The sequence below is a fragment of the Anas acuta genome, chromosome 9, assembly GCF_963932015.1.
Source record: "Anas acuta chromosome 9, bAnaAcu1.1, whole genome shotgun sequence".
Lineage (NCBI taxonomy): Eukaryota > Metazoa > Chordata > Aves > Anseriformes > Anatidae > Anas > Anas acuta.
Genome location: NC_088987.1, coordinates 8,737,383 through 8,764,423, shown reverse-complemented (window position 1 = coordinate 8,764,423; position 27,041 = coordinate 8,737,383). Strand labels below are relative to the sequence as shown.

Sequence of the window (27,041 nt, the reverse complement as noted above, 5' to 3'; positions counted from 1 at the left end):
TAGCTGCCTTGGCATGCTGCTTTGTCATCAGCAGCATAGAAAAACACTCTTAAGTCATTAATTGTCTTCAAACCTGTCTTCCTGTGGGACAGCATTTGCTGCATGTCCCAATAAAACAGTTTAGCGCATTAGTCATTTCCATGCCTATTCTTGATGAAGGACTTTGAAGTATGTTTCAGCTCAATTTCAACCACTGGTAGCTGCCAGGCTTTGCTATTCTGTTGAAGAAACTTCCTTAAACTTTCCAATATGAAATCAATCTGAGGAAGTAACTGAGGAAGTAACAGGCCTGAAACGTGCACTGCCAAGTCTTCACGTCATCCAACATGGACTGATAAATAGGGGAAGATTTAGGGAAATTGGAAGATTTAGGGAAGAGGGGGATGGAAACTCCCTTAATTCTCTTCCCAGCTGCATGATAAGGCAATTGAAAAGACACAGGGTAGAAGAAATGTCAGCTTCTGGTATTATTGTTTACAAAACAAAGATGTTGACTTTTTAGTTGTATATAATTTGGTGTTTCTATTTTTGTTGTTGTTTGTTTTTTAAAATACATTAAAAGGAGAATTTAATGACAGGAACACTTGAAAATCTGTTACTCTCACACTTGCAACAATATTGTTATTTGCCTGACCCAGCAACTTACATGATTTCTTCTGCTATCCATATTTGTTTTTACCATGACATGCACCCTCACTTGTATCAATTCAAGAAGATACCAAGAAGAAGGGAGAGCACTGTTTGCCTTGTACTTAACAACATGTACTGCGTACGCATTACCAGTTTAACACAACTAAAGATACAAACTACAACAAAGAAATTATTTCCTATTTAAGTCAAATGTATGAATTCCCTTCTCACCATTCATTCAAACACTTTTCTTTGAATGGCAGTCTCAGGACAAGTGGTTACACTGTTGAGGATGATTTTCTAGTAGCATTTGATGACTGCTATAAACTGTTTTTCAACTGCAAGGCTGAACCAACCCGACACAACAGCATATTCTGAAATCATTTTCCCAGAATCGCTGTCATTATATACACAGTCAGAGTGACTTGTTGAACACTTGTAGTGATTACTCCCTTGAGGCTTGTTCATGTGATGAAACCTTACAGGGAACAATTATAGTCTGACTTTTCCAACCCACTACCGGAACAAAAATGTCCTTTCTTTGGGAAATCACAAAAGTAGCAAACCATGAGCTTAAAAGCAATCAAAGTGAAAATTATCTAACTGTTGATACAACTGGCTAAAACTTACCTGAGCTATCCCAAAGATGGTTGCCAAGGAGGAAACCAAACCATGGTGGTCATTGCAGCATGAAACTACATGCCGATCTGAGGCACAGTGGACGACTGAACAACGTAGCCCATTCCCTCATGCCAGTTGATCCTTCACAACTACAACCACAAGTTCAGTTCTCTAAGCCAGCTGTCAGTTATCAAAGACATGGAAGGAACTTTGCTCATTGTTTTTATTAACATGTAGGACTTTGACTTTTAACATGAGTTTTCTAATGTTACTTTATTTTTGTCTCCTTCAGCTACCAACAGGAGGTCCACAGAAATTTCCTGCCCTCCAAAGTCCATCTCTGAGGCAGAGTTATTGAAAAAGAAAAGTATTAAGAAAACTAAAGGTGGAATTAAGGTATAAGTCTCTGTTTTGGGAATACTCCATGTTGTGAGAACTCAAAATTAGTGTTTACATATTTGTACTTATTTCAAAATAGAAGAAAAACATTTGCAAGCCCTCTGCAAAACATTTTTTACACTTCACACTGCAGTTTAAGTTACTAGATACCAGTGTTAAGATTTATGCTCATAAATGTGAGCAAACAGGTTACACTGAAGTAAAAATCACTTTCAGAGGATGAAAGGGGCAACGTAGAGAGACTGTCCAATGATGATACATTAAAAGTACCCTCCTTTATTATAGCACGAGCTATTTTGTTTCCCAAACTGAAATTTTATTCTAACTCATATGAAAGGTGTGTTATATTCAAGGTTTTAAAAAGTTATACAGTTTTCCTCATTGAAACATTTTCTAAGGTCATTCTATACCCAAAGGAGGAAAAATTAAACATTTAATACTTAGTATAAACAACCATCATTAACAACAAAATTCCATTGCTAACTGTTATTGCATGAGCAAGTAAGATTCAGGGAAATGCATTTTACTTTTGTGTCTCTGTGATGAGATTTGTTGCATCATTGTTTCTGCAGCAGAATTCTGCTCTGGACACTTTGAACATCCTTATCTGTCCTTCCCTAATCCCAAACCCTACAGCATTTAAGAGACTTGTCCTTACAGCAGAGAGTATTTTTATTTGAGCTGCAGCTTACCTGGGGATAATGAGATATGACAAAATAGCCCTCCTTGCTTATTTTAGATTATTTTAGAACTGGGGACAGAAGAATCCAGAAACTTCATTTATCTGCATTCTTTATAACTAAAATGAACTGCAGCTGCATCCTGAAACCTTTCGTTTGTCCAAGCTCACAGAAATGACCACTTCTAGAGACCAGACTTTTTCTCTCTGTTAAATTTAACACCTCCCTTGCCATATTTTAAATGCTTGTTTTTAAGACCATGTAAATACACCTTTACAAAGGGATAGAACCACAAAAGTTGTATTCTGAATGTTTCTATACTACAAATATTTCATAACTTTGCCAACATCCATTTTAGTTACGTTAGTCAAAAGACAAAATCAAAACATACACAGTGCCACTTAATCTTTTAAATGACATTCCTTTGCTGTAATTTTCTTGTCTTCCTTGCATGAAGATTCAAATTATTAGGGCAGCATATCATTAGAATAGCTTATCAAAATAGTCTACAACACACCAATTCATTTCAAGAGTTATTCTTGATTTTCAATTTGCACATCTAAGTCAATTATTTTTAACTTGTCAAATGACATACTAGACTGGTGATGTGTTTATTCTTGTAAAGAATTAAAGTTCTCTAAATAAAAGTATCAGTGATTAAGTATTTTCACATTGCGTGTGCTTTCCATTCAGATCGAAGTGATGCATGAAGCTAGTCAAGGTGGATCTAGCAGAGTCTTGGTGATGAGCGAAAGCGATGAGAACCTGTCAACAAGGAGGAGGTAAGGCTGTGTGCTTTAGTCATTATGTGACATAACTCCTTAGAATAAGCCTTGCTCATCTTTAGTAGTAAAGATCATCTCATGTTCAGGAAACTCTCATTTGACTATATGGCTTTGATACGCTTCTATTTTCAAGTAGAAGTTATAATAATCTTGTCTCCCTTTCTAGAAGGTCTTGAGAAAGATCATACTAATTACATAACCTGAACAACCAAATGCTCAAGTCATTTAGTTTAACAAGAAATACCAAGCAAACTCAGTTTTAGTTGAACTTCAGTGTCTCTAGGCCAAAGAGAATAATTTAAACCAAACTGCAACAAGCCCACAAAACAAACCCCACGCTCCTTACTACCTCTATTTCTTTTGTTTTCTTCAGTATAATTTAAATAATTTATATGTACATTATGCCTGTCTCACATGGGTACACACTAAAATTGCTTGATACAGGAGTACAAGTCTGAAAACGCTAGCTTGTTAATACGCTGTGCTATACAAGTCAGAGACAGCAAAATGCAACGTCTCAATTTGTAGTAGGTTCAAAGTAATCTTATATACTATGAAAATAATGTCTATCACTGGTTACCAAACTATCAGCTAGTTTTCAGAAAGTACAAGATGTGATTTGAATAGAATTTATTTAGGTAGATACACATCTCTACAGGAATGATTGCTTCAAGAGAACATATGATTTTGGAAGTTAATATTAACAATAGGTGAAGCTTCTAGTACTAGGCAGTTTTCCCACAACTTTAAACCTGGAAAGTTGCTAAACAAATTTTTAAACTGCCTCCTTTCTTGAGGATTCCAATTTCACATTTCCACCCCCTCCCCCTCAAAAGATCTGGAGGTTTGGTTCACAGTAGAACAGACAGGAAGGATAGAAAAGAAGAAAAAAATCAGTTCAAAAGTCCTCTAAGAGAGTACTCAGAATGGCAATTAAGCATCAGAGCTGAGCTTGTCAGCTACAAAGAAAGCAACAAGAAACTCACCAGCTTTATTTTTTTTTTTTTAAAAAAAAAGAAACAAGTCTGTTTATTCAAATCAAGTTTTACAAAACAATTGTATTTTGTGGTAAAGAGCAAAATTTAAGAATAAATATTGAACACTTTGTATAAAAATTAGTAATACCAAAGGGAAACTGATGCAAATCAAACAAACAGGTAAAAACAACTTTAGCATTAAACATGCTGTGCAACAATGTCATACTCTTAATGAGGCATAACCGACCATTCAGGCTGATAGTTTTATTTGTAGAAGTAAAACCTGACAGCCCAGCATTGGAGCACCAAGACAATTGTTAAAAGAGGTTCCAGTTAGAGGTGTCAAATGTTAAATCAGTGTTTAGAACCAGAGAGTAAGTTTTCTAAGTTTTTTTTTTTTGAAAGGAGTGCCTTCATGCTTTCGTTTTTATTCATAAGCAACTTCCTTTTTCACTGCAGCAGAAGAAAATGCATGCTACAAACATCAAGGTCCTTTTAAGTCTAAGAAACAATTCAAACTAAACTCAAACTAGCTATAAAACAAAAGTATTTCAATGGTCAAGTGACTTTCACATAATGGCAAACTGCATTTAAGCAGTGTTTTAGATGTTAGCTAAATCACTAACCTATAGAAGTTTAATCTACTTCCAACTCAGCTTGTGCAAGTGAAAACATTGCTGGAATAAATTGTAGTCTTAGTAGTACACTTTGGTTATATAGAGCGTATGTAGACCCTCTTTCCCCTAAAGTGAATGGGGTGACTTTTTCAGTAGTGCAGTTTTGCTGTGCACCTCACTAATTTAAACAGCCCACAACAGGTCAGAGATCTGATGAAGTCTTTCTTTCAAGTACTGAATAATACTTCTTCTGTGTGTACCACCACACCCTGCTAGAGCCAACAGATTGTAGAGCTAGGTTTGATGGTTTGCTGTGTTCTATTTCTTGTTTGTTTTAAAGCATCCTCAGATTATAATCTGAGTTTGTTTAGGCAAGGACATGGAGTTCCTGAACTACAGCTGTTGCAGTCTATTTTAATGCCGACAAGTGAGTTATTTGTAGGCTCTATATACCCAACATTTGAGTCCAGTTGGGGTTCCCCTCCCCCCCCCGGAAATCTACTTAGAGTTACATATTCCAATTAGTTCCAGTAGTTACCTAACATCCATCTGAAATAGCAGATTAAAGAACAGACAGCAAGCTCAGTGCTGTTTGTCTATGCTAGCATATACCATTAGCCATTCAAACCCTTAAAACAAAAGCAGCAGCATTTAAACGAAGTTTACCAGTTGCAGTTTAAAACTGCTGTGCCACATACATTGTTGTAAAGTTAGAAGACAAATTAAGTAATTCACTGCTCCACGTTGCTGTAGCAGCAAGAAACTTCAGGCAGAAGAGAAAAGGCTAGCTTTAGACATCTTAAAAAGCAAGTAGCATTGCTCCTGTATATAGTACATTTCTGGCAGATCCAAGAACTGTGACAGATAGTTGGTAATTTGCAAGCTTTGGGGTTATTTGTTATTGCTGTGCTGATAAACGTGACTCATTCAATCTTTCACAAGTAGTTTCATGACACTACCCACACAAGAACTCATTCCAGCATCAAACCAGTTCACAAACAATATCTGACTGTACCTTGTGCAGTCTGTGTATCCACTCCAGGGAGAGCTACCACAGGCTTTGCAATTAGCAACTAAATAACCTGTACTGGAAACCTGTGAAGACACCATCAGTGAGATAATACAAGAAAAAACTGAAGAACCTTGTTTTTACAAAGTTTGTATGGCACCGCAGTACAACTCATAACAACTGGAGTTTCAATACCACCTAGTTCTATCCAGATTTACAATGCACGGGTATTTTTGTTCCTCTACAGGTGATATTATTTAACTCTATTCAAGAGTTTTGTGGACACAGACTACCCTGAAGCTGTAAATAATCTCTTGTCTTTAGGAAAAACTTCAGGTTTAGTGATTTTCATTTGTGTACTGAGTTTGTGGTTCACCATCTCCCTGTCCCTTCACCGTGAAGTCAAAACCTCATGCAGAAAGTATTCTCCTTATTTAACAAATATAAGCAAGAAACTTTGCTCTTTCAAGTCAATAACAACTTCAACTATAAAATTCTAAAGGAATACAGCTATGACTTTTGCTTGCTTTTCACCTTTAGAACTATGAATATAGGACAACAGAAGAATTGTTAAAAGAAAATAGGCCTTAAATGCATTTAGTCTATTTGCTTATTAGAGATTGGATTAATTATATAGCTTCATTTTTTCAGAAGGCAGAGATTAACACAACCAGTTGTGTAAGTAACATTAGATTTTCTTCCTTTAAAGTTTACTTCTGATCTAAAGGGAGCTCATTTGTTACTTAAAAGAACCAAGTCAGAGGGCACTCAAACAGTTTTCCTTATGTCAAAAACTTAGCTTTGAGGAAAGAATTGTAGCAGGTCTTTACTTCTAGTACTGTTTGCTTCATGGAAAGTATATCTGGACCTGCATAATTGACAAACAGAAGTGCTGAGTACTTGTAACCAATTTACTTTGTTTTAGACTAGTACAATAGTCTCATTGACTCAGTTCTATTTTCCTCTTATTTTGAGAGGTCTACTCCATTTTGATATAGTTTTTTTTTTTCTTTTTTGAACCATATGCCTTAGCTCACATTGCTTTTTAAAAAAAGCTTCAAGGTGTACTGAATCAAGTTCAAAGTAAATGACATTTTCACCAAGCACTTCAAATTCTAGAAGCCCGTTATAGCTCATTTAATGATCATACAATCCAGACTCATCCTGTGAAGCATGTAAAAACAAAAAACACAACAGGCTACAACGTAGAAAGTTGCAGTACAATAGGAGAGCTATTCCAATAACAGTTTCTGAACAGAACTTGGGACCATCCTCCTCCCCCACCCCTGGTTCATCCCCCAATCCCCACCCCAGCTATTCACATTTAAGTTCTACCCTCTTTTCACACTTACACATATTTTGAATAAACAGCTAAGAAGTTTGTTGTTCTGTTTTGGCTCAGTGGATCTTCAACACAGATATTCAAGTATTAAGAAAATGCAGCTGAACAGGGATATGTGTCCTCATAGAATAGTTTACAGAGAAGTACAATATTAACTATTCTGCAGTATACTCTACCCCAAAGCCCCGAGGAAATCTTTTTAACTTCGGGATCTGTAGCCTGCTTCCAGAGACGGTGAAGATCCTCTACATGTCCATGAGATGTCATCATTTTGTTGTAAATGCAGGGATGATATGGAGCCTTTCCTTCCCCAGAAAAAAATACATGGTATTGTGGTACAATTCCCATTTTATTGGCACAGAGGCCCATGAAGACATCGTCTATATAAAGACTTGTATTGAGAGTCAATGAAGCCTCGTATACTTTAGCTGCTACATCACTCGATATTACATATGCAGCTCCTGCTGTGTAGTCAGGATAAGAGGGCCACTGGTACATTTCATATGGAACATAGTATTTGCTAGTCTTGTCTCTTACGGGAGGGGATCCACGATGAACACGGCCAATCCAGAGGTCTTGAACACCCATTTGTGCTAGACTTTGGAGATAAGCAACAAGATTTGGCATATGGATAAATATATCATCATCTGCAGACATAATAAACCTGGCATGAGGACAGTAGGCATTCACCCAGCTAAACTGTAGAAGTAATTTAAGAGTAAGATTGTGAAAAGTATCCAAGAAATCTTGCTGAATCAAGTCATTGTATTTCTGGTCTTCCAAATATAGTTTTCTTTGCTGCAGATGATCTGAGGGTCGTCCTAAAGCAAACAGAGTTTTAATATTGGCATTAAGTTTAGACTGAACATATTTCTCATTACCCCAAGTTTGTCGAATCGCATTCCTCCGATGATGGTTTTCAGGAGAAGTCTTCACCAGCAACAGGAGAAGAACATCCTGCTGTTGACATTTTTCTTTGTGGTTGATCAAGTACTGGTAGCTTGATACTCTGTCCAGGTCTTCCCTGTTGACAGACAGGCTTTCATTCACAAAACTGTAGCTATTTATGAGGTATCTGTATGAATAGGACTTCATATGGCTTACAATGCGACTATCAAATGGTTGCCAAAAAAACATGAGACATAGTATGAAACAAGTGGCAAATAACTGCAAAAACTGGCATTTTCTGACTCTCCTAGGACTAACAAACATTCTGATGCAGTTCTTGTAATCCTTATTCCTGTTCAGGATCGGCGTTTTTAGAGTGCCCGTGTTTTAGCTTGAGAGCAGTGTCACCCCTTCAGGATAAGTGTCTACTGTAAGGCATGTTGTCTTTCATTCAGTATCCTTGTAAAGCCAGCTTCCTTCACAGATTTCACAAGTCATATTTCTCAAAAAGATTTTTCTTTTGTTGGAAGAGTACAGACAGTTTTGAAAGATGGGACTTGCAGATGAGTTTTTTCCCTTTGTGGCATCTTAAAGTGAACACTGGTTCTAATCAGATCTTCTTACATGCTGATTTTCTTCATGAAGATGAATACCTACGAAATGTAAGAAGAGGAGGGAGGAAAGTTTCAGTGAGTTGCTATTAACCCATCTGGTTTTATGTTCTGTCAGGGAGACCGACTTTACTGAGACATTCCCAATCACCACTCATCTACATAACCGCCCCCTCCCCTCAAAAACCGGCAACAAGCTAGGAGCTGTCAGTAGCCCAAAACTTCCATGAGGTTAGGAAAGGAAAGGGGGAACCTGATGCGGAGGCTTCAGTTCTGACGCAAGAAGCTCTTAGGAAAACCCACCGCCATTAACCAGATGAAAACATTTTGTTTAAAATTCTTTAAGCTGGGAAGCAAGCCACACACCATACAAATGACTGAGTTTACAAACTGTCTTTGGGCAGCCTGTTGAAGAGCAAGGCCCACACAGACACCAGTGACAGCTCCCCAGTGTCAGAGGGCTGGGCCCATCCCAACAGTCAGAGCTAGCTGCTAGGCCTCACCCCCCTCATCCCCACCACTGGTCCCTCAGGCAGCCATTTTCCCTCTCACCACCACCCCACCTCGACCAGGCTCTCAGAGAGGATATCGGGGCCAACGGGGACTGCCCTCGTTCCCACTTGGGAGAGGGACACGGGAGTGCAGGCAAAGCAGGGCTGTCGCCACCTCAGCTCCTCACAGCCAGCAGTAACGGCAGAACCAGGCCACCAACCCTATGGTGTTCTGAGGAGAATGGCGGGAAGGGGCCACTTTGCCCCCCTGACCACAGCCGGGGTAGCACCACACCAGCTTTGTCCAGTGCTGTCCTGCCCCAGCCATGGAGCCCCTGGTGGCCTGGCAGGCAGGGCATGGGTGCTGTTCTCCCAGCTCAACCCTATGGGCAGGCTTGTAGAAAGTAAGCAGCCATTTCAGCCTGCCAGAGCGTGACTGAAATGAGATATGAACAGAATTGTGCTCCAGTGACACTCATTACCAAACACTCCATGTATCATCCTAAAACCTGTACTTTCTAGACAGTGGTGCAATAGAGACCATCTGCAACCAAGCTCAGGTGAAGACAGGTTATGCAGCAGGTTGCAGCCGCTGGGGCCAAAAACTCCCCCTCAGTTTGGCACCCCTGTCATAGCTACAGCTGCTAATATCAGGCAGCTACCATCACACGGCTATCCCCACTGATACCAGCTAGGGTTTTAGTGAAGAATCTAAAAACCACAAAGTCACGTAAGTCCAGCCTTTTTGCCTTGCAGTTTCTAAAAGTCAGTTCTTATGTAGGGGAGACGTGACTTCAGCTACACTAAACAAGAACATCCTAGAAGAGTAGCTACCTGTTCTTCCCGTAAAAACCCAGGGTGCGCTCTCAGAACCAGAAATGTAAGACTGACACACACTGGAAGTAAGGCACCCCATTAGCTAAGCACTTAGTGCAGGCAAACACAACCTCTGAAGCAAGAGAACATGAGCTATCGCTATTACATTAGAAGTTATGTGCAACACAAGTGTTTTGAGAGATTATTTTACCCATTTGGAGGTCTTGCAACTGGACGGTATTAGGAGAAACCAACTAGATAGCGATAGTAGAAGTTGATGCAATTTTATGGTGTAGTAATCTAATGCAGGGAGGAGGGCTGACTGCTCAAAATGGAAACCATGGACTGGTGTGGCTGAAGCTTGCAGACTGCAGTGCATAACAGAAAAGCTGTATAGGCAGTTTGGTGAATAACAGTCAGTCAGCACTTTTTATAGTATCAGTTTAAACCCGTTTTATTTTGGAAACATTAAGTTAAACAATGCACCTCAGAGTTATAAACTCAGCAACTTTATAATAGAATGCTACTGCAGAGCTTACTCTTGTTTCAGATGAAATGAACTCAAACAAGGAACTGGACTGTCACAGAAACACAGAAATTTGTTAACTTCTTTTGGGGAAGTAGGTCTGAAAATATCCACTACTTCCTGAAAGTGGGGATAAGTTTTAGTTTTCCCCTCTGTCCTACATGCTTGCGTGTGCTTTTCTCCAGAAAGTCTACACTCTGCATGAAGTTGGCCAGTTAACACAAATGCTGCAGCATTGTAAACTGAACTGGGTGAGGCAAAGCGTACATCAACTTGTTGACATATATAGCAGGTGTCACAAAAAGGAAAGAAAAGTAGAGTTGCACTGTAAAGCCTTTGGCAATATCCAGTCATCAGCAAAGAGGAGGAAAAATAAAGGTGACTCAGCTTCAGTGGTTAGGTTGCCCACTGCCATCAGGATAGCTTAAAAACAGCTGACTGACTTTCTCAAGAAAGTAGAGGCAGCACAAGGTAAAGTACCTGTACTTATTTGGTTAGTTCAGAAAGCCTAGTCACCACGTACAGCGTTTTTGGATTGTGCTTTGATAACAGATTTTGGCAAAAGTCTACAACTACTCGTGTCATCTGGGCAAAGGGAGAAGTGAGAGAACAGTCAACACCACAAAGTATTAACTTGAGACTAATATTGAAGCTAACCTATGTAACAGTTGTTGCTACTAGGGAAGACTAAATACACTTCAGAAAAATCTCTACCAAAATATCTGTGCAAACAGCTTTAATTTACAGAGAAGATACAGCGGTGAGATTTTAGCATAGATCAAGTCTCCTGCTCTCCCCTCCAAAAAGAGAGATGCTGGAAAGAAAATTATTATTATTATTATTTTAATTCTTCAAGTTGTTCCTTGAAGAAAAAAAACAAGCCCTACAATCAACTTACAGGCTGTAAGTTGAGCCTCATTTGATCTATTCCAGAGAAATTAAATCAGCATTTAGCAGAGAGAATTTAAGAACCCTCCTCAGAAACATGTCCTTCATAAAACTTAAATGCAATTATAGATAAACAATACTGATGACATTTAAAGAGGCTTCCTTCTCCTCCACACTGTCTCCCTCAAAAAAAAAAAAAAAAGAGCCCAGAGACATGCAAAGATACTGATACCCTAGAATGATCTTCACCAAAAGAACTTTATAGACATTCTCAATATTGATCCTTTGGATTAGTTATGCCCTCCTCCCCTTAACAGCTGCCTCAACCTGTACCCCACAAAAGCTATTTATTGACAATGGATTCTTAATTCTGAGGGGAAAAAAAGGCCTTCTTCCTAGGAAGAGGAAACTGTGGGACAGAGATAAAACCATGCTTGACCGTCATTTTCCAGACCATAATTAAAGCGTTTTTGCCTCTTGGTGTGCATTCTCTTACTTGTGGCTTGGAAGCTTTTAGATGTACTCTGAGATTGGAGACAGACTGGGAGAATCATGCACCCAAACAGTTCCTGTAGCTGCCTTCCCTTCAGGTGTATCTAAAAATACAACTGTGTGGTCCTCCCCCAGTTGTTAAGTACTGGAAGTTTTTTTTCACCCTGCAGCAATCCTACTTTTCCTAGATGGGTCTGTTTATTTAACCTGTTGGTATTACCGTAAGCACAACTGTGTCATTTGAATGTAGCAACTGTTCGCAGCTCAGTACTTTGCATTCTGTAAATATGCTAGCTCCATTTTCATCCCAGAGAAGTATTACACAATAAAAAGTCTTTGTGATGATTTGTAGAGTGAACACTGAAAAGCAGATCCCTAGGGAGCTACTTTGAGTGTCCACAGAAGTCAGCATTTGAAAGAAGTTAGTATGAAGTCAATTTCAGGGTAGAAATAGAACAGTTTTGTTTTGGAAAGTCCAGTGAGGAGGCAGAGGAGGCTAAAGAAACAGACACCTCAGACATGAACACAGACACTTGTGGGAGGGACCCCAGAGAAAACTCTGACACAAGAGACTGCCCCACAAAAGAGATTCCCTACCACCACCCTGAGAGAAACCTAAACCCAAGAAGAGACCAGCTGAGACCGCCCAGAGGGAACATTCCCTCACCCCCAGCTACAAAGTTTGTGGTACAATACAAAGAGTGGGCTTCAATTCATCTGTAATCAATTTGACACAGCACACCCCCAAATTACATCTGGTTTTAGAACAAAGATTATTTGATTATCAGGTATATTTCTATCTTGTGCAGAAGGAAAGAAACATAGTTTAGAACACAAACAACTTTCTCAAGCAATGCAGGATATTCTAACAAACACTTTAGAGCTTTTTATTTAAAAAAAAAAAAAAACACAACAAAGACACTACCAACAGCTTGTAGCAACAGTCCCTTTCTCATCAACTCTTGCATGGTATTTGGATAGACTTAAGCTTGGTCATCCTACTGGAGATAGAAGGAACTGGTTACTTAAGGGGTGAATGAATGACAAGCCATTTCTCTGCTTAGTTACAGACAGACAGACTCAGCTCTTCAGATTAAGGATATTTCTAGCTACAGTCAATTTTGTTTCATCCAAATGCCAGCTTTGGTGCCCACATTATCCCTTTTATTTGGCTTGCAGCATATGACAGAAAGACCTCAAGGAAGCAGCAGCCCTTCAGCAAACTCAAATATTTATGAAGTTAAATGCTCATTCTAGGCTGTGCCAGAGAACAGCTAATTAGTTTAAGGGTGCAGTTCCATGCAATTGAACTCAATAAAAAGGTTACTGCTGCCAGCTGAGGATGGCCTTACACTCATTCTTTCTTCATCCCTGCCTCTGAAGCTTGTCTAGTTGCTCAGGAAATCAAGTTCAGCTCACTCCTAAATTCTTCCTCAAAAACCAACCTGTTGAAACAGTGAAGTAACAGCAAGCAATTTATTTAGGTCAGGCTGTATCTAGAGGCAAAACTGAAGTTACAACAGGACTCGGTGTTCTGTTTTGCAGAACCAAAGCGTTACATTCATTGTTTCTGAAGCTTTCACTTTCACACAAGGCTTGGAAGTAGCCTTGTGTTACTACAAGAAACTTGAAATCCTGGGACAGGCTTTTGCACTGTAGTCAGGGCAGCCCTGTCACTCAACTACCCCAGATCAGCTTCTTTGATAGTGCTTGCTTGACATTGCTTTATCCTGCTAGACTTCCCATGTCACATGGACCCCAGCTGCAGCACCACTTCCCCTGAACTGCAGGAACATATCCAACAAGAGGGGACAGAAGCCAGACAGCACAGGGACGAGGATTAGCACTGCCTGGATTTCAGTTCAGGCAGAATTGTCAACCCTAGTATAAGAATGAGATGATCCTTAAAAGAATACACTGGATTTTCTTTAAGCTTTCAAAGTCTGAACCCTGTAGCTGCTGCCTAAACAGAGAACACAAATTTTGGCATGTTTGAGCCTTTTCATTGTTAGGTAGAATTTAAGTTTTGCAGTCCTTGGTTTCTGAGCAATTTAAGCAGTTATAATCCTTATGAAATTAAACTCCATCTCCAACAGTATTTCTGTACTGCCTACACTAGAAGACCAAAGAAAATTTAGCCTTAACACATCAAATAAACATGTGTTCTGATGGCTTATCAGTTTCCCCTTCCTAGTAACTAGAGGCTAGGAAGGTATGTGCCTATGGTAATGGAAGCAAGGCCTGAGCTGATTTTGCTGCTCACAACTTCAGCTACAAGATTACACAACTCAGTTTCTCACCATTTTTTTCTTTTACCGGCATGTCTTCACAAGTCGTGTTATCTGGCATTTCTGCCCTGGCCTATATCCTTCTCCTTTGCTCCCTTGTATTTGAAGAGTTTGTACACTAACAAGTTGCATTGAGAGGATATTCAAGTTCCTCATATGAGCTGTACCAAGAAAGAAAACTGAACAGAAACAAGTCACACCCAACACTACAGTGACAGATGTTTTAGAAAAAACGTCATAAGGTCCTTAGCTGATCCTTCCTTCCTACAAGGAAGGATCCTACTTCCTCACAAACTCCAAGACTGAAAGAAACATCCTCCAAAGAACACTTCAAGTAGTGTCAAAACCTCCCCTGCTACACTGTTCCATACAAAAATAGTGAGAGATGGGAGTCAGTTTGGACAGTTATCACTCCAGAAAAAACGTCAAGAAGATAACAATCAAAAAGAAGCAGCATAGTGTTAGAAAGATTAAAGTGTAGAAAGACAGGTGATAAGTATTGCATCAATAAGGAACATAAATGCAGAAGTGACAAGGTTCAGTTTTGAAATCATTTAACCCATTATATGCAATTTCACGTGCAAGCTTTGCCTGCTCATTTTACAGTTTACCTACAACCAGGGTAGTTTCCTGGAATAGTCGAGTCAGTATTAAATGCTCTTTGTGCGTGCACTGAGGACTTCAGATTGAACAGAGACCCAATTAAGATGTCCAACATCTTCCTAAACCTGAACTTCTGTAGTTGCTCAGTCAAGAAGAAACCCTCTATTAAAAAATGCATTGAAGTACAGCACTCTCAAGGGGAACTTCATATCAGAGAAATAATACAGCAACACATAGGTAAAAAAAGTGAATCAAAAGCTGTAACCACTTGTTGCTTCTCATTGATCTGCAATGTTTGCAATTGCTGAGGCAATCTCTGAAGTGTTGGTTGGCAGAGAAATTCAAAAGGATGGCAAAGCATTAGATGGCAATTGAGTAAAGCATTTTAGCTCCTTCAGGGTTGGAAGCAAGACATATTGTAAGGGATTAGGACTGCCAGGAAACAGCTAATTGCCAGCAGAGGTTTAGTTCCTAGAGATATTTTATATGTGCTACAGCAATTGGGTGAAAAGGACAAGAACGATTTCTTCCATTTCCTCTAAAATGCAGCAGCATGCTTCCTAACTGCTATGAAATCTAAATGGAGGCATCTGCTAGAAGGTGGAGGGAGCCTTGCCTTCTTCTCAAGTTGCTTTCAGCAGGATCAGTTCCCCGGAACAGCTACTGTTCAGATAGCAGGAGAGGTATAGGACCACGCCTTTCAAGTAGCAGTCTACAATGACAACGATTTTCAGTTGCTTTAACTTGCTAAAGCCAATGTAGACTATTCCCCAGACAAGCTAGAAGGGAGGATTGTTTCCAAGTATATTTCCAAGTATAAAAGCCTACAAAATATGAATGATTTAGTAGCTCAAGGGATTTTACATAAAATACACAAGCACCAACATGAAGTTCTATGCTTTTGTGCTAGACTGAGCTAGTGAAAAGAGCTAATTCTTTGCACTGCCTGTAAGGGTAATATTCTAAAGTTTCAGAGTCTGGCAGTTACATGATTGAGGCCACATGCCCTCATTTTCTGCAAAAGTTGATGAAGTATGTACCAACTTCCATGCAGGCAAGTCAGAGCTCCAAGAAAGCTCCAAAGGCTGTAACAGTACCTATAGTACAACCCAACACATGTTTTGGCAGATGGCAGCGATGAGCTCTAATACTATCCTGAGCAGCACTCTGCATTTACGTAAGCTCACTTTCATAGTGCTAGTATTTAAAAGATGTGCCAGACTGGTACACATTCCTTTTGAATCCCGTGTACTAAGGCAGAAGTATACACAAAACAGGCAGAGCACATTAGCTACACTTGTTAATAATATTACCCACCACCAGTGTGAATGGCAGAGCTTGAATTTCAAAACCACATAGGACATAGTATTTACACACCCCGATCTGTTCAGTATAAAAAGCCAAACTGTACTCGTTTAAATTCACAGATAAAAATCTGTAAGAGAACAAGCACTTCTGATAAGCATCAGTACCACGGAAAGTTAGAGCTGCCATTTCCTGTTAATGGTGGAGAAACATCTTTTTCATTCTACAAGGAAGACGAAAGCACACGCACACAGGACCGTCATTTTCTTGAAGAAAGAAAAATGACAGAAAGGAAAAGACAGTAAGAATTACCAGAAATACATGAACTGCTATTTCACATGTTTAATAGCCGTAAGTAGCGTGCAGGTTTCAAGAAAAGGTATCTTAATCTTAAGTTGAAGTTCAAGACATGGTCAGTAGAGTCTATTGCAGCCAAGTTAGCGATGACTGCATGTGGAAACAAGTGCATCCTATTTATGCTCAGAGAGTAAGGAACTCAGTTGTTTTTAGTGGTGGTCAGCAAGATACTGCTTTGCTTATAATCCCTTACCTTACATGATTGACTGACTGCAATTACAACCAATTAAACACACCTTGTGACTTCAGATAACATAACTCTTCGTAAAGAAACTAACACATCTGCAGCTTGTTTTTGTCTGAGTGCCAGTGCCCAATTACTCAATAACTGTTTGTAAAAGTGGTTTCCCCACTGTCACTTTTCTGTTTAGTTCTCATGATTGCTGTGTAGGTACCACTTCAGCAAATACTTTAAAAACTACCTCAAGCTAAGCAGCATCACAAAGGCTAGGTAAATACTGTATAAGCTTTCCAGTGCTACTGCTACAGGCACCAGTAACTATCCCACTGCACATTAAGCCATTTCCTTTTGCTAGTAGAACTTCTGTCAGTTAAATTTTTATAAGGAAGTAAGAGGAAAAGCAACATGGAGAGCTGTACTGATCAGTCAGTCTAGCCCAGTATCTTTCTTTTCAGTTTTAAGACCTCATGTAGCCTCAAATTAAGGATAAATATGTAATTAATTCTGCCCACACTGATCAGAGATTTTCCTAAGCCACACAATTTTCCCCCACTTATCTGCTGGCTGTCCATACCACCAGCAGTAAACTTGACCAGCACCTGGTTTGAGTTTGTTTTTTAGGTCCCTTGCTGATTTGCAGGAAGGTCCATCTCCTACTGCTTGCTCTGGGAACAGGAACAGCGAGACAGCTACCCAACTCCTGTAACTAGGGTCATGGGCCACCACAGTTACAGGGAGGGAATAAGTGTTTTTTAAAGCAGTTTTTAGTTGTAGGAAGGTCAAAACTGCTGTTAGTCCCCAGAAAAAACTGCAGAGAGAACAGAAGCCGTAGAGCTCCCCCCTCCTTCCCTAAAAGTTCTTCCACCACTACCACCCTTTCTATGGAGAGGATCTGCCATTTACCTGTATTAGTGAAAAACCCACCCGAGAATCTTACTGAACATTAAGTGATAAGGGAAGAAAGACAATTGTTCGCCAGAAGAAAACAACCCCCACCAAAAAAAAAAACAAAAAAAACACCACCACAAAAACCTCACAAAGATGTGAATCTTTCAGAGCTCAAGTAGAAGTCTCACCTTTTGCAAGCCCAAGGTTCATTGCTGTTAGCAGTGCAAGGCTTACCCAACAGCTGCCAGGCCTTGCTGCATTCTGTAGCAGTTTTAACCCAGTACCTAACATAAGCAGCTAGGGTATCTGCCATGACAGACAACACGGGAAGCAGTTGAGAAAGGCAAACAAATTTGACAAAACCTCAGGCTTCACCCCATTGTGTGGACAGGAGGAGTAAGTTTTAAGCAGCTACTCTACACTGGCCTCCTCTCACCAAACAGCCTAGTAACAGAAAGTTTTTTTTTTTAAAGCAGAATTAAAGCCATTGTAGGAGTCTAGTCTTACACAGAGACTGTCTAGTATCGCTCATACTCCTGCTTTGCTTTAAAATAAAAGCGAGCAATTTTATTCTCAGAACAATGGAAGCCCACCAAAAACAGGAAGAAAAACCTGCGTGTTACAGTGCTGAGCTTGGCTCCAGAACCCTCTTTTTGGTGTAGGAGAGAAACCAATTATCCTATTATGCAAAGAAAGTACTAGAAATATAATATAACCAGGAACACATCTTTCCCCTTTTTGTGTGCAGTTAACAGTCTTCCTGCTTCAGTAAGACTTTGGTCAGCACTTCTTATAGCCTCTAGAAAGCCCCCACCCTTCAATTCTATAGTAGATCATTTCTGGAACCTTATCTTAAAGCTTGCACAAGTAAATAACTGATTATTCCATATCACTTGGAAGATTATAAATACACTTGCTAAGCACTTGCAAGAACTGATAGGTACTGCAGTGTTCCCTTGGCTTCAGCAGAATCATGCCTTGTTCATGCTCACACGCTCCTGTTCACTGCTGTATGTAGATGTAAGCAACTCTTAAGCTGAAGAACAAGTGCTGTATTCTGCTTTGGGCTGAGAAGTGGAAGAGTTACTAGTGACCCCGTCCTGCTATTAATGGCTCTTGGATAATCGCATCTAATGGGTTCTTGTTTCATTAATAGGAAATTAATCTAGATCTAGTAAGCAGTTTGACTATATATTCTCCTTTTGTTTTACATTTGTGCTTCGTTTATTTCCTTGAGTTAATTCCAATTTGAGGTAGTTCAGCATAAGTCTGCTAGCACTATTTACACTGCATTTGCACGTGTTGAAAGAGTACCTATATAGCTTTAATTTCAATAAAAATGTCAAATTTTAATTTTTATTGCTGTATCTTGAATGACTAAGTTTTACTTTTATTGAAATTAAAGTTATGTAAGCAGCACCTGGAATTCAACCGAAAAGTCACCTTAACCATAGGGGAATTGTGTAGAAATAGCGACCTGACTTGACTCTCCATTTCTCATCAGTCCCAACTTCAGACTGCCATTCTGAGGGCATTCATGAATCCTCCAGTAGCATAATGAGAAATTTCCAAGTGATTTTAAAGTCGACTGCATAAACATGTTAAATGCATTATGTGAAGAGGTACGTGTAGTTTGAGGAAAAGCAAACTCCTGTCAGTTCACAGTCAAATATGCTTCATATCAGAAGCTTTTGTTTCTCTCCTGTATTGAATCTACTTTCCAATTTACAGACTCTTACACACATGTTGGGGGTCTCCATGCACGTTTGCTCCTCTCTGGCTTGCTTGAAACACCTCAGATTTGATGATAAAGTGGACGGAGAACCACCTCAAAAACTAAAGTAGCTGCAGATTGGCTGGAATAGCAGCAGCTCAAGGCTTTGTTGAAGCCTGCCTGCAAGATGGGTGGGATGAATTCCATTAATCCTCTCCCACTTCTGTGGTAACCAAGGAGAATTCTGGCCCTATATATAGCCCTTTCTGCCATGAAACAAGGCCAGAGACAGAACAGGAGACACTCATCTGCTTTTTGTTGTGAAATATGGGGAGCAGGAGCACTACAAGCCCACAGCAGAGAAGAACTGACACACACACTCCCACACACTTACGAGAAACGTGACAGTACAGCAGGCTGCAGCAAATGGAACTGCATCTGGCAGTTCCTCGTTTACTGTAGTTGAAGGGCCCTCTGAGACCTGCAAGCAGTCTGCTGGCCATCACAGGCCCTAGAACAGAAGACCATAAAGAATTCTTCAGGCCTAACTTCATGATTCAAACCAGATAAGCAAGGAGCTGTACTATCCTCCCAACACGTTTAGTAGGCAGTGAGATTTAAGACCACAGCCTTCGTAAATTAAATGAGGCGACTTGTGCATTTACATTTAGCCAGCAGTACTCATCTCTGCTCATGAAATAGATAGTAGGTCACACTATTTAATGATATCTAGAGTTAGTGAAAACACATTTATACACACACAACCCTCACACAAGACTAACACATGGCCAGGAATATGGCTGAAATGCATACTGCACCAGATTCAGAAGTGCTGCAAGGACCATTTAGTGAAACAAAATGAAGGAGAACCTAAAACAGAAGTCACTGCAAAACAGACCGAGAACACCAGTCTGTGAACTCTAGAAGGAAGGTACAAAGACAAGAGCTGAAGCATACATGACAGGGATGAACTTAAGGCAGAAGGAAACAAACAGAAAAACATTCATGAAAGAGCCTGATTGTGCTAGAAAGTTGAACTTTGAAATAAAGCAATAGAAAGTCAGTACCCCTAGTTACTGTAAATCACCTTATCACTTTATTACACCGGGATGTGTAATGATGTTCTAAGTGGCAAGTCCAAAGTGAAACACTAATTTTTCCTTAGTTAACCAATTCATGTAGAAGAAAAGCCATCCATCCATTTCATAGGCCATGAAAGAGCTGAGCAGAGGAAGGGGGAACCCCTCCATATATGACTAGTAGTGGGGTTAGGGGGAGGGTTGTGGAAATAAGAGCCATAAGTTTCCTACCCAAAGAGAAAAGGGCGCTTTACCTCATTCAGTACAAACCACTTCTGCTCTTGTAAGAAATGAAACTGGTAGAACTTTAAAGTTTTAGGATGCGGCAGGAGAAGTAGCGTGAACAGAGACTGACTTATTGGGACAGCAGTAATCTGGGGCAGACAAAATTCTATTTAAGCAAGTTTCCTCAGCTCTCAATGGAGAAAACTAGCTAAAATATCTACCTTTTGTGATAAATCCTAGCACACCTCCCAACAATATGATCTGTGTTGATCAAAGAAGTTCTTTGTTTCAGAAGTTGTTTGTAAATCTCTGATGGACAGTTTGTCTTGCTGCACTGTGAAAGGTGACAGCACATCTTCAGAGCATGACAGTAGTCCTGGTAGTTCAGAGTGACCAAACACGTTTTATTCAAGTTTAAAACTACATCCAGCAGTATGTAGATGGTACCAGACAGTCAAGCTCAACCTCATGAAGCTGGTTCACAGCAAACAAACTTGTTCTTTGCTATGAGACAGGAATTCCTACAGCTTATGATATTAGCAAGATGTAGATATGTTTCCTCAACAGTCCTTCAAACTAAGTTGCTTTCCCTTACAACATTGCCTTCTTTCAAGGTCATCTGTCCTCAGGCCATTTGGAATCTTGTAGGTTTTCCAATTCATTTAGGCATCTAGCAGTGGCATCTCCAAGCCACAGTTTTATCTATGTTAAGATCAGGCTACAGAACAACTCAGGCAACAGGTAAACTTCAGGGCTGGTAGAGGTTCACTCTAAAAAGATTCAATTCCAAAGCAAAGGAGTTGTTCCATCATATTTCTGTACCTTGTGGTAACTTTCCCACTGACTGTAGTCTTTAGGTCAAGAATCACCTTTCAAAGATCCTGCCATAGCACTTCCCCTTAATGCCAAGGGCATGTCCTATCCATGAAGCTTCTGAAAGAAGGAAAAACTCTAGCATCCCTGAGTGTTTTATTAGACCTTGAAGACTTGAGATGCATAGATCAGGACTACTCGAACAGACCTCATTTTGGGATCTGGACCACACTTCCAAGTGTTGCTGAGATCCCAGATACACAAGCATTTCCTGTATGAGCAAGGAGTCTGTTTGTCACTTCTGGATAGCTTGACAGAGATGGACCACATTGCTTTATATTGGACTTTAAAGGTTGATTATTCAGCGGACCATGGTAGTAACTAACCAAAATAGCCTCACCCCAGATATTCAATGTCCTAGGAAGCTAAGGAGGATGCCTCACTATACTCTGCAAGCCATATAGAAGGAAGAACTAGTAGTGCCACACTAATTCATCACTTCTATTGCCAATTCCAAGGCCAGCAGACCTACTACAGGAACAAAGTCACAGTAAATTTTCCCAGTAAAAACCACTCATTACTTGTGTCTACCCAAGCCCTTTCAGTAAGTGACATCTGCAACTTAAAGGATCACCTAAACAATTCTTCAGGCATAGATTGATAGCCACGGGAGATGAGGCAATGTTTAGTACATCCTAAATGCCATAACATTATAGGTAAAGAATAACACTGCTTATTTGAAAAGCCGGTGGCTTACGTATGCAATGACTTGCAGGATTTTCCACATGCTGCTCCCCAATCTGTAGGTGAATTACCATTCCTAGTTTCAGTACTTGCTACTCCAGTTTGGCCAGATGTCAGAGACACTGTCCCAACTACTGCTTTGGGCAGCATTAGTAACCAGCTTGCTTCTCAGTTTATGAAGAGAAAGAAAGCAGCAAGTGACACAGTTTCAAATCACTTAAAGGATGAGAACTAGTATAGCAGACACTGCTAGTAAATTTCAAAGCAGAAAAAAAAAATAACCACAAAGTCTTACCAGTGCAGGAGCCTGCATTTTCACTGAGATTACATTTCCATAGACATCAGATGATGGGCTTCCAGGAATCTTTGTCCTGAGCAGGACAAACAACCAGTAGCCCCTGTAACACCAGCACAACACCCAGCTCGGTGTGATGCTCCAGCCTTCTGGGTACACTGCTGGAATATTCCACGGCTGTTGTTCTCAACCGTGCTTTGCTATCTACTGCCCTGATCAACAGAAAAAGCTAGCATTCATACTGCCTTGGAGGACAACTATTTTCCCTTTTTCCAAAACATTTATCCATTTCTTAAGCACATCCTTTCCCTCTTCCAACTGCTAGGAGATAACCAACAACAAGATGCATCACACAAACTAGCTTGAAACATTTGCACACACTACTGCTGAGAGATCCTCAGGCATAAGCCCCAGCAGGCAAGAGATGAGGATGCTCCAGCACACAAGGGCTGCCCAAATCGAGTTCTCCACCTCCTCGAGCAGCCCAAAACCAACTTCAGGCTTTTTATCATTGCCCCACACAACGCAGAGTAGCTTACAGCAGAGCCAAGCCGGTCTCCCACCTCCAGACAGACTCCGAGACCTTCCTGGGGAGCGCTTCTAACAAAGCTGGCTGCCCTGAAGAGCTCAACCGCCTCCAGCGGGGTGCCCCTGCCCCCCCCCCGTGTCCTCCTCGGGGGCAGCCCCCAAGTCCCGGCCCCCCCGAGGACGACCCCGGCCCCTGCTTGGGGTTTCAGCGCCCTCCCCAGCGGCTGCACGGAGCTCCGGGGGGGGACAGGGCACCGCTTCCAGCCACGCCGCGAAACAAAGGAGGGAACCGGCCCGGCCCTTCCCGGCCGCCTCCCCGCCGGGGCGGGCACGCCTGCGGCCAGGGGAGGAGGAGAGAAAAAAAAAAAAAAAAGAGGGAAAAAGCAAAAAAACAAAAGGTTTTAGAGCCGTACAGGCGGGCTGAGCACAAACGCGCTTCCTAACCGCGCTCGGTAAATCCCCCTTACTCTTACGGCATTCTCTCAAGCCGATTATCTTCTCCGGAGCTCCCGCAAAAGAAGTTTGGGGAAGGGCGCCGAGGAGCGGCCGCGGCGCTAATGAGGGCGTTAATGAGGCCGGGGAGGGCTCGGGGCTGCCCCAACCCCCCAACGCTGCAAACCGCGGCCGAGCAGAGCAACTCCCAGCCGGATCGGCGAGTTTCTTGGGTGGGAAGGGCTGGGAAAGAAAGAGAAAAGGGCATAGGGAAAGAAAATGTGAAAAAAGAAGCCTTTTCCAGTAGGGAAAATAAGAATAAAAGCTAGTAATTGGGGGAAGGAGGGAAGCGGGAGGGGCTCCCGGGGCGGGGGAAAGCAGCGCGGCTTTGAATGGGCTGCGGGAGGGAGCGCATCGTGCCGGGACCGGGGGGACCCTGCGGGGATTTGGGGGACCCTGAGGGCTCCCCGGCTTTGTTTCGGGACATAAAGCAGGCAGACAACGGGCAGAGATGAGGCTGAAAGGGATCTGCTAGGACGATGCATAAAAGGCGGTAGGAAACGCACTAAAGTTTGGGGCTCGTTTGCCACAGAAATGTGCCAGCCCGTAGTCCGGCGCCAAGCCGGCCTTAAGGGGTAAAAGCAAGGAGCTCACGGGGCCGGGCTGGAGCCGAAAACTTTGGGACAAAGCCGCCGGAAAATTTGGCTGATGCAGGGAACCGCGGCCAGGCGCCCCCTCCCATGAGGAGCCCAGCCCTCGCCCTCCCTGCGGTCGGAGAGAAGCACTTAGGGAAACAGCAACTTCTCGCGGATTTTAACCGCCCGACTCCTCTCCTCGCCGCGGCCGGGGCTGAGAAGGGACCGAGCTGCCTGCTTTTGGCGAGGGGACGAGCTCAGGAACCGGGAAGGAGGGAGGAAAGACCCGCACCGACCTCGGGGGCTCACCCAGCGCAGCGGCCGGCAGCCTCCTCCTCGCCGCCTTTTCCTTCCTCGGGGAAGAGGACTCGCCCAGCCCGCTCCCGGGGCCGCCCCATTCACTCAGGATATAGGATCCCTCGGCTCCGGGAGCCAATGGGCTCCTCCTCCCCTCCTCCTCCTCCTCTTCTTCTCCTCCCCTTGTTCCTCAGCCGAGCCCCGGGGTTCCTCACCGCCTTTGCGAGTACCGCGCCCGGGGGTCAGCCGGAGGCGACCCCTGCTTCCTCTCTCCCGAGGCTCAAACCAGTTGCTTTTGTGGTCTGACGTCCCGATGGATCATATTTATACCTTAAAAGGGAGATGGGGAGTCACGGTGCAGGCGTAGCTGTCGCTGCTGTAAGGCTCCGAGGGCTCCGCGCCCTCCCATAGCCGGCTGCTGGGCGCGGAGGGCACGGAGCTGGCTGAGGCTCTGCACGGCTTGGCTGGGAACATCCAGGGCAGGAAGGAAAGAAGAGGGTTTCAGGGTTTGGTTATTATTATTTATTTTTCCCTCCTACCTTGGCGATTTCTTTGCGTCATCCTGAGGAGGATGCCCTTTTCTAAACTCTTCTGAGCCGTTTTTAGACAGACCGGATTTTCAGAGGCTGAAAACGTGCCTGTGCCTTGCAGTGCTTCAGGTTCAGTCAGTCTCTATAGACAGAGATTGGGAGTATTTAAAAACCAAGTGATGGTAAGCGTTAGGAACGTGCCTTCTTTAAAGTCTTTTGCAAACTTCTTATAAAGAGGAAAACTAGGTTAGAAGAAAAAAAGCTGTTTCAAATTAGGCTGGAAAGCTGCTCTAACATTGTGCCTCGTGGGCTTGAGGAGGCACTCTGAGATTTCTCAATGAACACAAATATCAGACGTGGGCTCATTGTGTATCTTCTATTCTCCCACAGACTGTGATTGATCGAATTATTCCTGACCTCATCATTGAGTTCATAGAAACTTAACTGTTGCATATTATGGCCATTAGTGTTTGCTGTCACTTCACAACCATAAATCTGACAACATCTCTGCGAGTGAGGAATTGTTTTCTTTGTACACACAGGAGAGACAATGAGAGATATGAATTCTGTTGTCAAGGGCACCAAACAAAAGTAGAGCAAGGGTAAAAACCAAGCAGGTTTTTTTTTCCAATCCCACAGAAGGATGGGTTGCTTTGTAATATGGGTTTTGTTTGGGGAAACTTCAAGGGCTAAGGAGCTTTTCACTTGACCTCTCTTTTTTTCCTGCTCTATGTCTTAATATGAACCTTATAACAGCCTTCCCAGATTTCTCTTCATCTGCTTGATTCTGCCCCAAGACAAAACGGAATACTTTCCAGTTGTTGATTCACCATAGCAGTAAAGGTTCATAGATCGTGTGTAAATTAGGCATGTTATTTAAACAGTATTTAAATAAGAGTAAAAGTAACCTAATAAACAAAGCATCATTCATTCTTCTTACCCAAGTGATAGTTGCTGACTTTCCTCCTTGTTCATAAAAGGCTTTTCATAAGTTTATCTTTCTTTCTTCTTTTCAGATGTCATCCCATTTGCACAGTTTTTCAGTAGTAAAACAGTATGGATGAGAAATTCTCAATGAGAGATATTTAAAAAAACCTAGGTTAACGATTTCTTGGCTGCTGATAGCAGTTTTTCCTGTTTTCCTTTTCAGTTGAATTTAGTAAGCCAGAGAGAAAAATAAAATAGCAGCTGGATTCTTCCTTCCGCAACTAAGTGTGAAAAAATAAAACTACACAGCATGACTCACTTGTGCTTCGACCAAATATTCCTACGCGCATGCATTTTAAACTTAATATTTACTATGTATGAGGTCAGCTTGCCAAACAAAGTCACCAAGTATTCTCAAGTCAGATTCTTCCAAAGTCAAATGTTCCAAAGCCATTTAAAGCCAAAACATTTCTGTGTTACCTGTGTTCTTGATAACAGTTTCTACAAAACATCTTCAGGTAGTCACACTTTCAAAATCATGAAGTAGAAATATGTAATATGCTTTTTAAATGCAAGGTGTGTATGGGGAAGTGTGATTCAGATATAATTACAAGCTTGCAAGAATAGGGTTTGTGGAAAGCAAAGTTAGGTTTTTAAATTAAAGAACAAAAGTGAGTGCTTCTGATCAGCACTATAAATAGACTTTGTTTGCTGTGATGGGGTTTGTTTAAAATTGTGTCCACTTCTCTTTTGAAAAGTGACATCGGCTCAGATCAACACCTTTTCACTTGTCCTCACTAATTTCCCATTTTGGTTGTTCTGATTTGGAAGAGGCCTTTCCATTAATGACATAAACAGACTTCAACCTGCTTCTGATCTGAAATTACACTGGGAGAGTGAATCACTCCAGGGATTTTATATAATAATAATAATAATAATAATAATAATAATAATAATAATAATAATAATGAAAACACACTTTCTCTATTTCTTGCCTTTTTTGTTGTTGTTGTTTTAAAGCAAAATTCCATTTTGCCTCCTTACTCCAACAAAATATTCTTAGGGTCAGATCTTACATTGAGGTAAAAAGCCTATTTAGAAATCAAACTCAACCTCTTCCCTTTCCCCCCTGTTATTGGGGAAGACTTTTTCAGAATGTCACCCTAGCCATATCTGGTTTATTTTGACATCTGCTCTTAACGGAGATGCATAACAGGATGCATATTTAAACCAACACCAAAGGAAACAGCACGCTGTTTTAAAAGACGCTTCACGGGTATTTTTGTCCAGGAAGTACCTACCTTGTCGGTTAACCGTATTCATGCACTTTGGCACTGCACACAGGCTCAGGTTGGCAGAGGTGTCTCGGGAGCAAAGGGCTTTATTGGCACAGGCACTGACACTGGAGAACTGGTGCAGAGGAGTGCA

At 41.4% G+C, this 27,041-nt stretch overlaps 2 protein-coding genes across 19 annotated transcripts in view; one reads left to right on the top strand and one right to left on the bottom strand.

Annotated features, from left to right (window-relative positions):
* The window catches only part of MCF2L2 (MCF.2 cell line derived transforming sequence-like 2), a 158,769-nt gene that overhangs the window by 73,754 nt on the left and 57,974 nt on the right, over nt 1-27,041 (top strand). For all 9 annotated transcript variants that reach the window (XM_068691806.1, XM_068691811.1, XM_068691808.1 and 6 more), the window contains 2 exons: nt 1,544-1,647; nt 3,024-3,112. In XM_068691806.1, the coding sequence (XP_068547907.1) occupies nt 1,544-1,647; nt 3,024-3,112 (193 nt within the window). The remainder of the gene's footprint in view (nt 1-1,543; nt 1,648-3,023; nt 3,113-27,041) is intronic.
* On the bottom strand, nt 4,154-25,643 carry B3GNT5 (UDP-GlcNAc:betaGal beta-1,3-N-acetylglucosaminyltransferase 5). 10 transcript variants are annotated; one of them, XM_068691827.1, is made up of 3 exons: nt 25,627-25,643; nt 24,696-24,828; nt 4,154-8,601 (listed from the first exon to the last, which is right to left on the bottom strand). In XM_068691827.1, the coding sequence occupies exon 3, from the start codon at nt 8,270-8,272 to the stop codon at nt 7,148-7,150; it is 1,125 nt and encodes a 374-aa protein (XP_068547928.1). In that variant the 5' UTR covers nt 8,273-8,601; nt 24,696-24,828; nt 25,627-25,643; the 3' UTR covers nt 4,154-7,147. The 10 variants fall into 10 exon arrangements, with proteins under 10 accessions (XP_068547928.1, XP_068547927.1, XP_068547926.1 ...); XM_068691826.1 differs by lacking the exons at nt 24,696-24,828; nt 25,627-25,643 and adding exons at nt 23,260-23,467; nt 24,169-24,288; XM_068691825.1 differs by lacking the exons at nt 24,696-24,828; nt 25,627-25,643 and adding exons at nt 23,260-23,467; nt 24,156-24,272.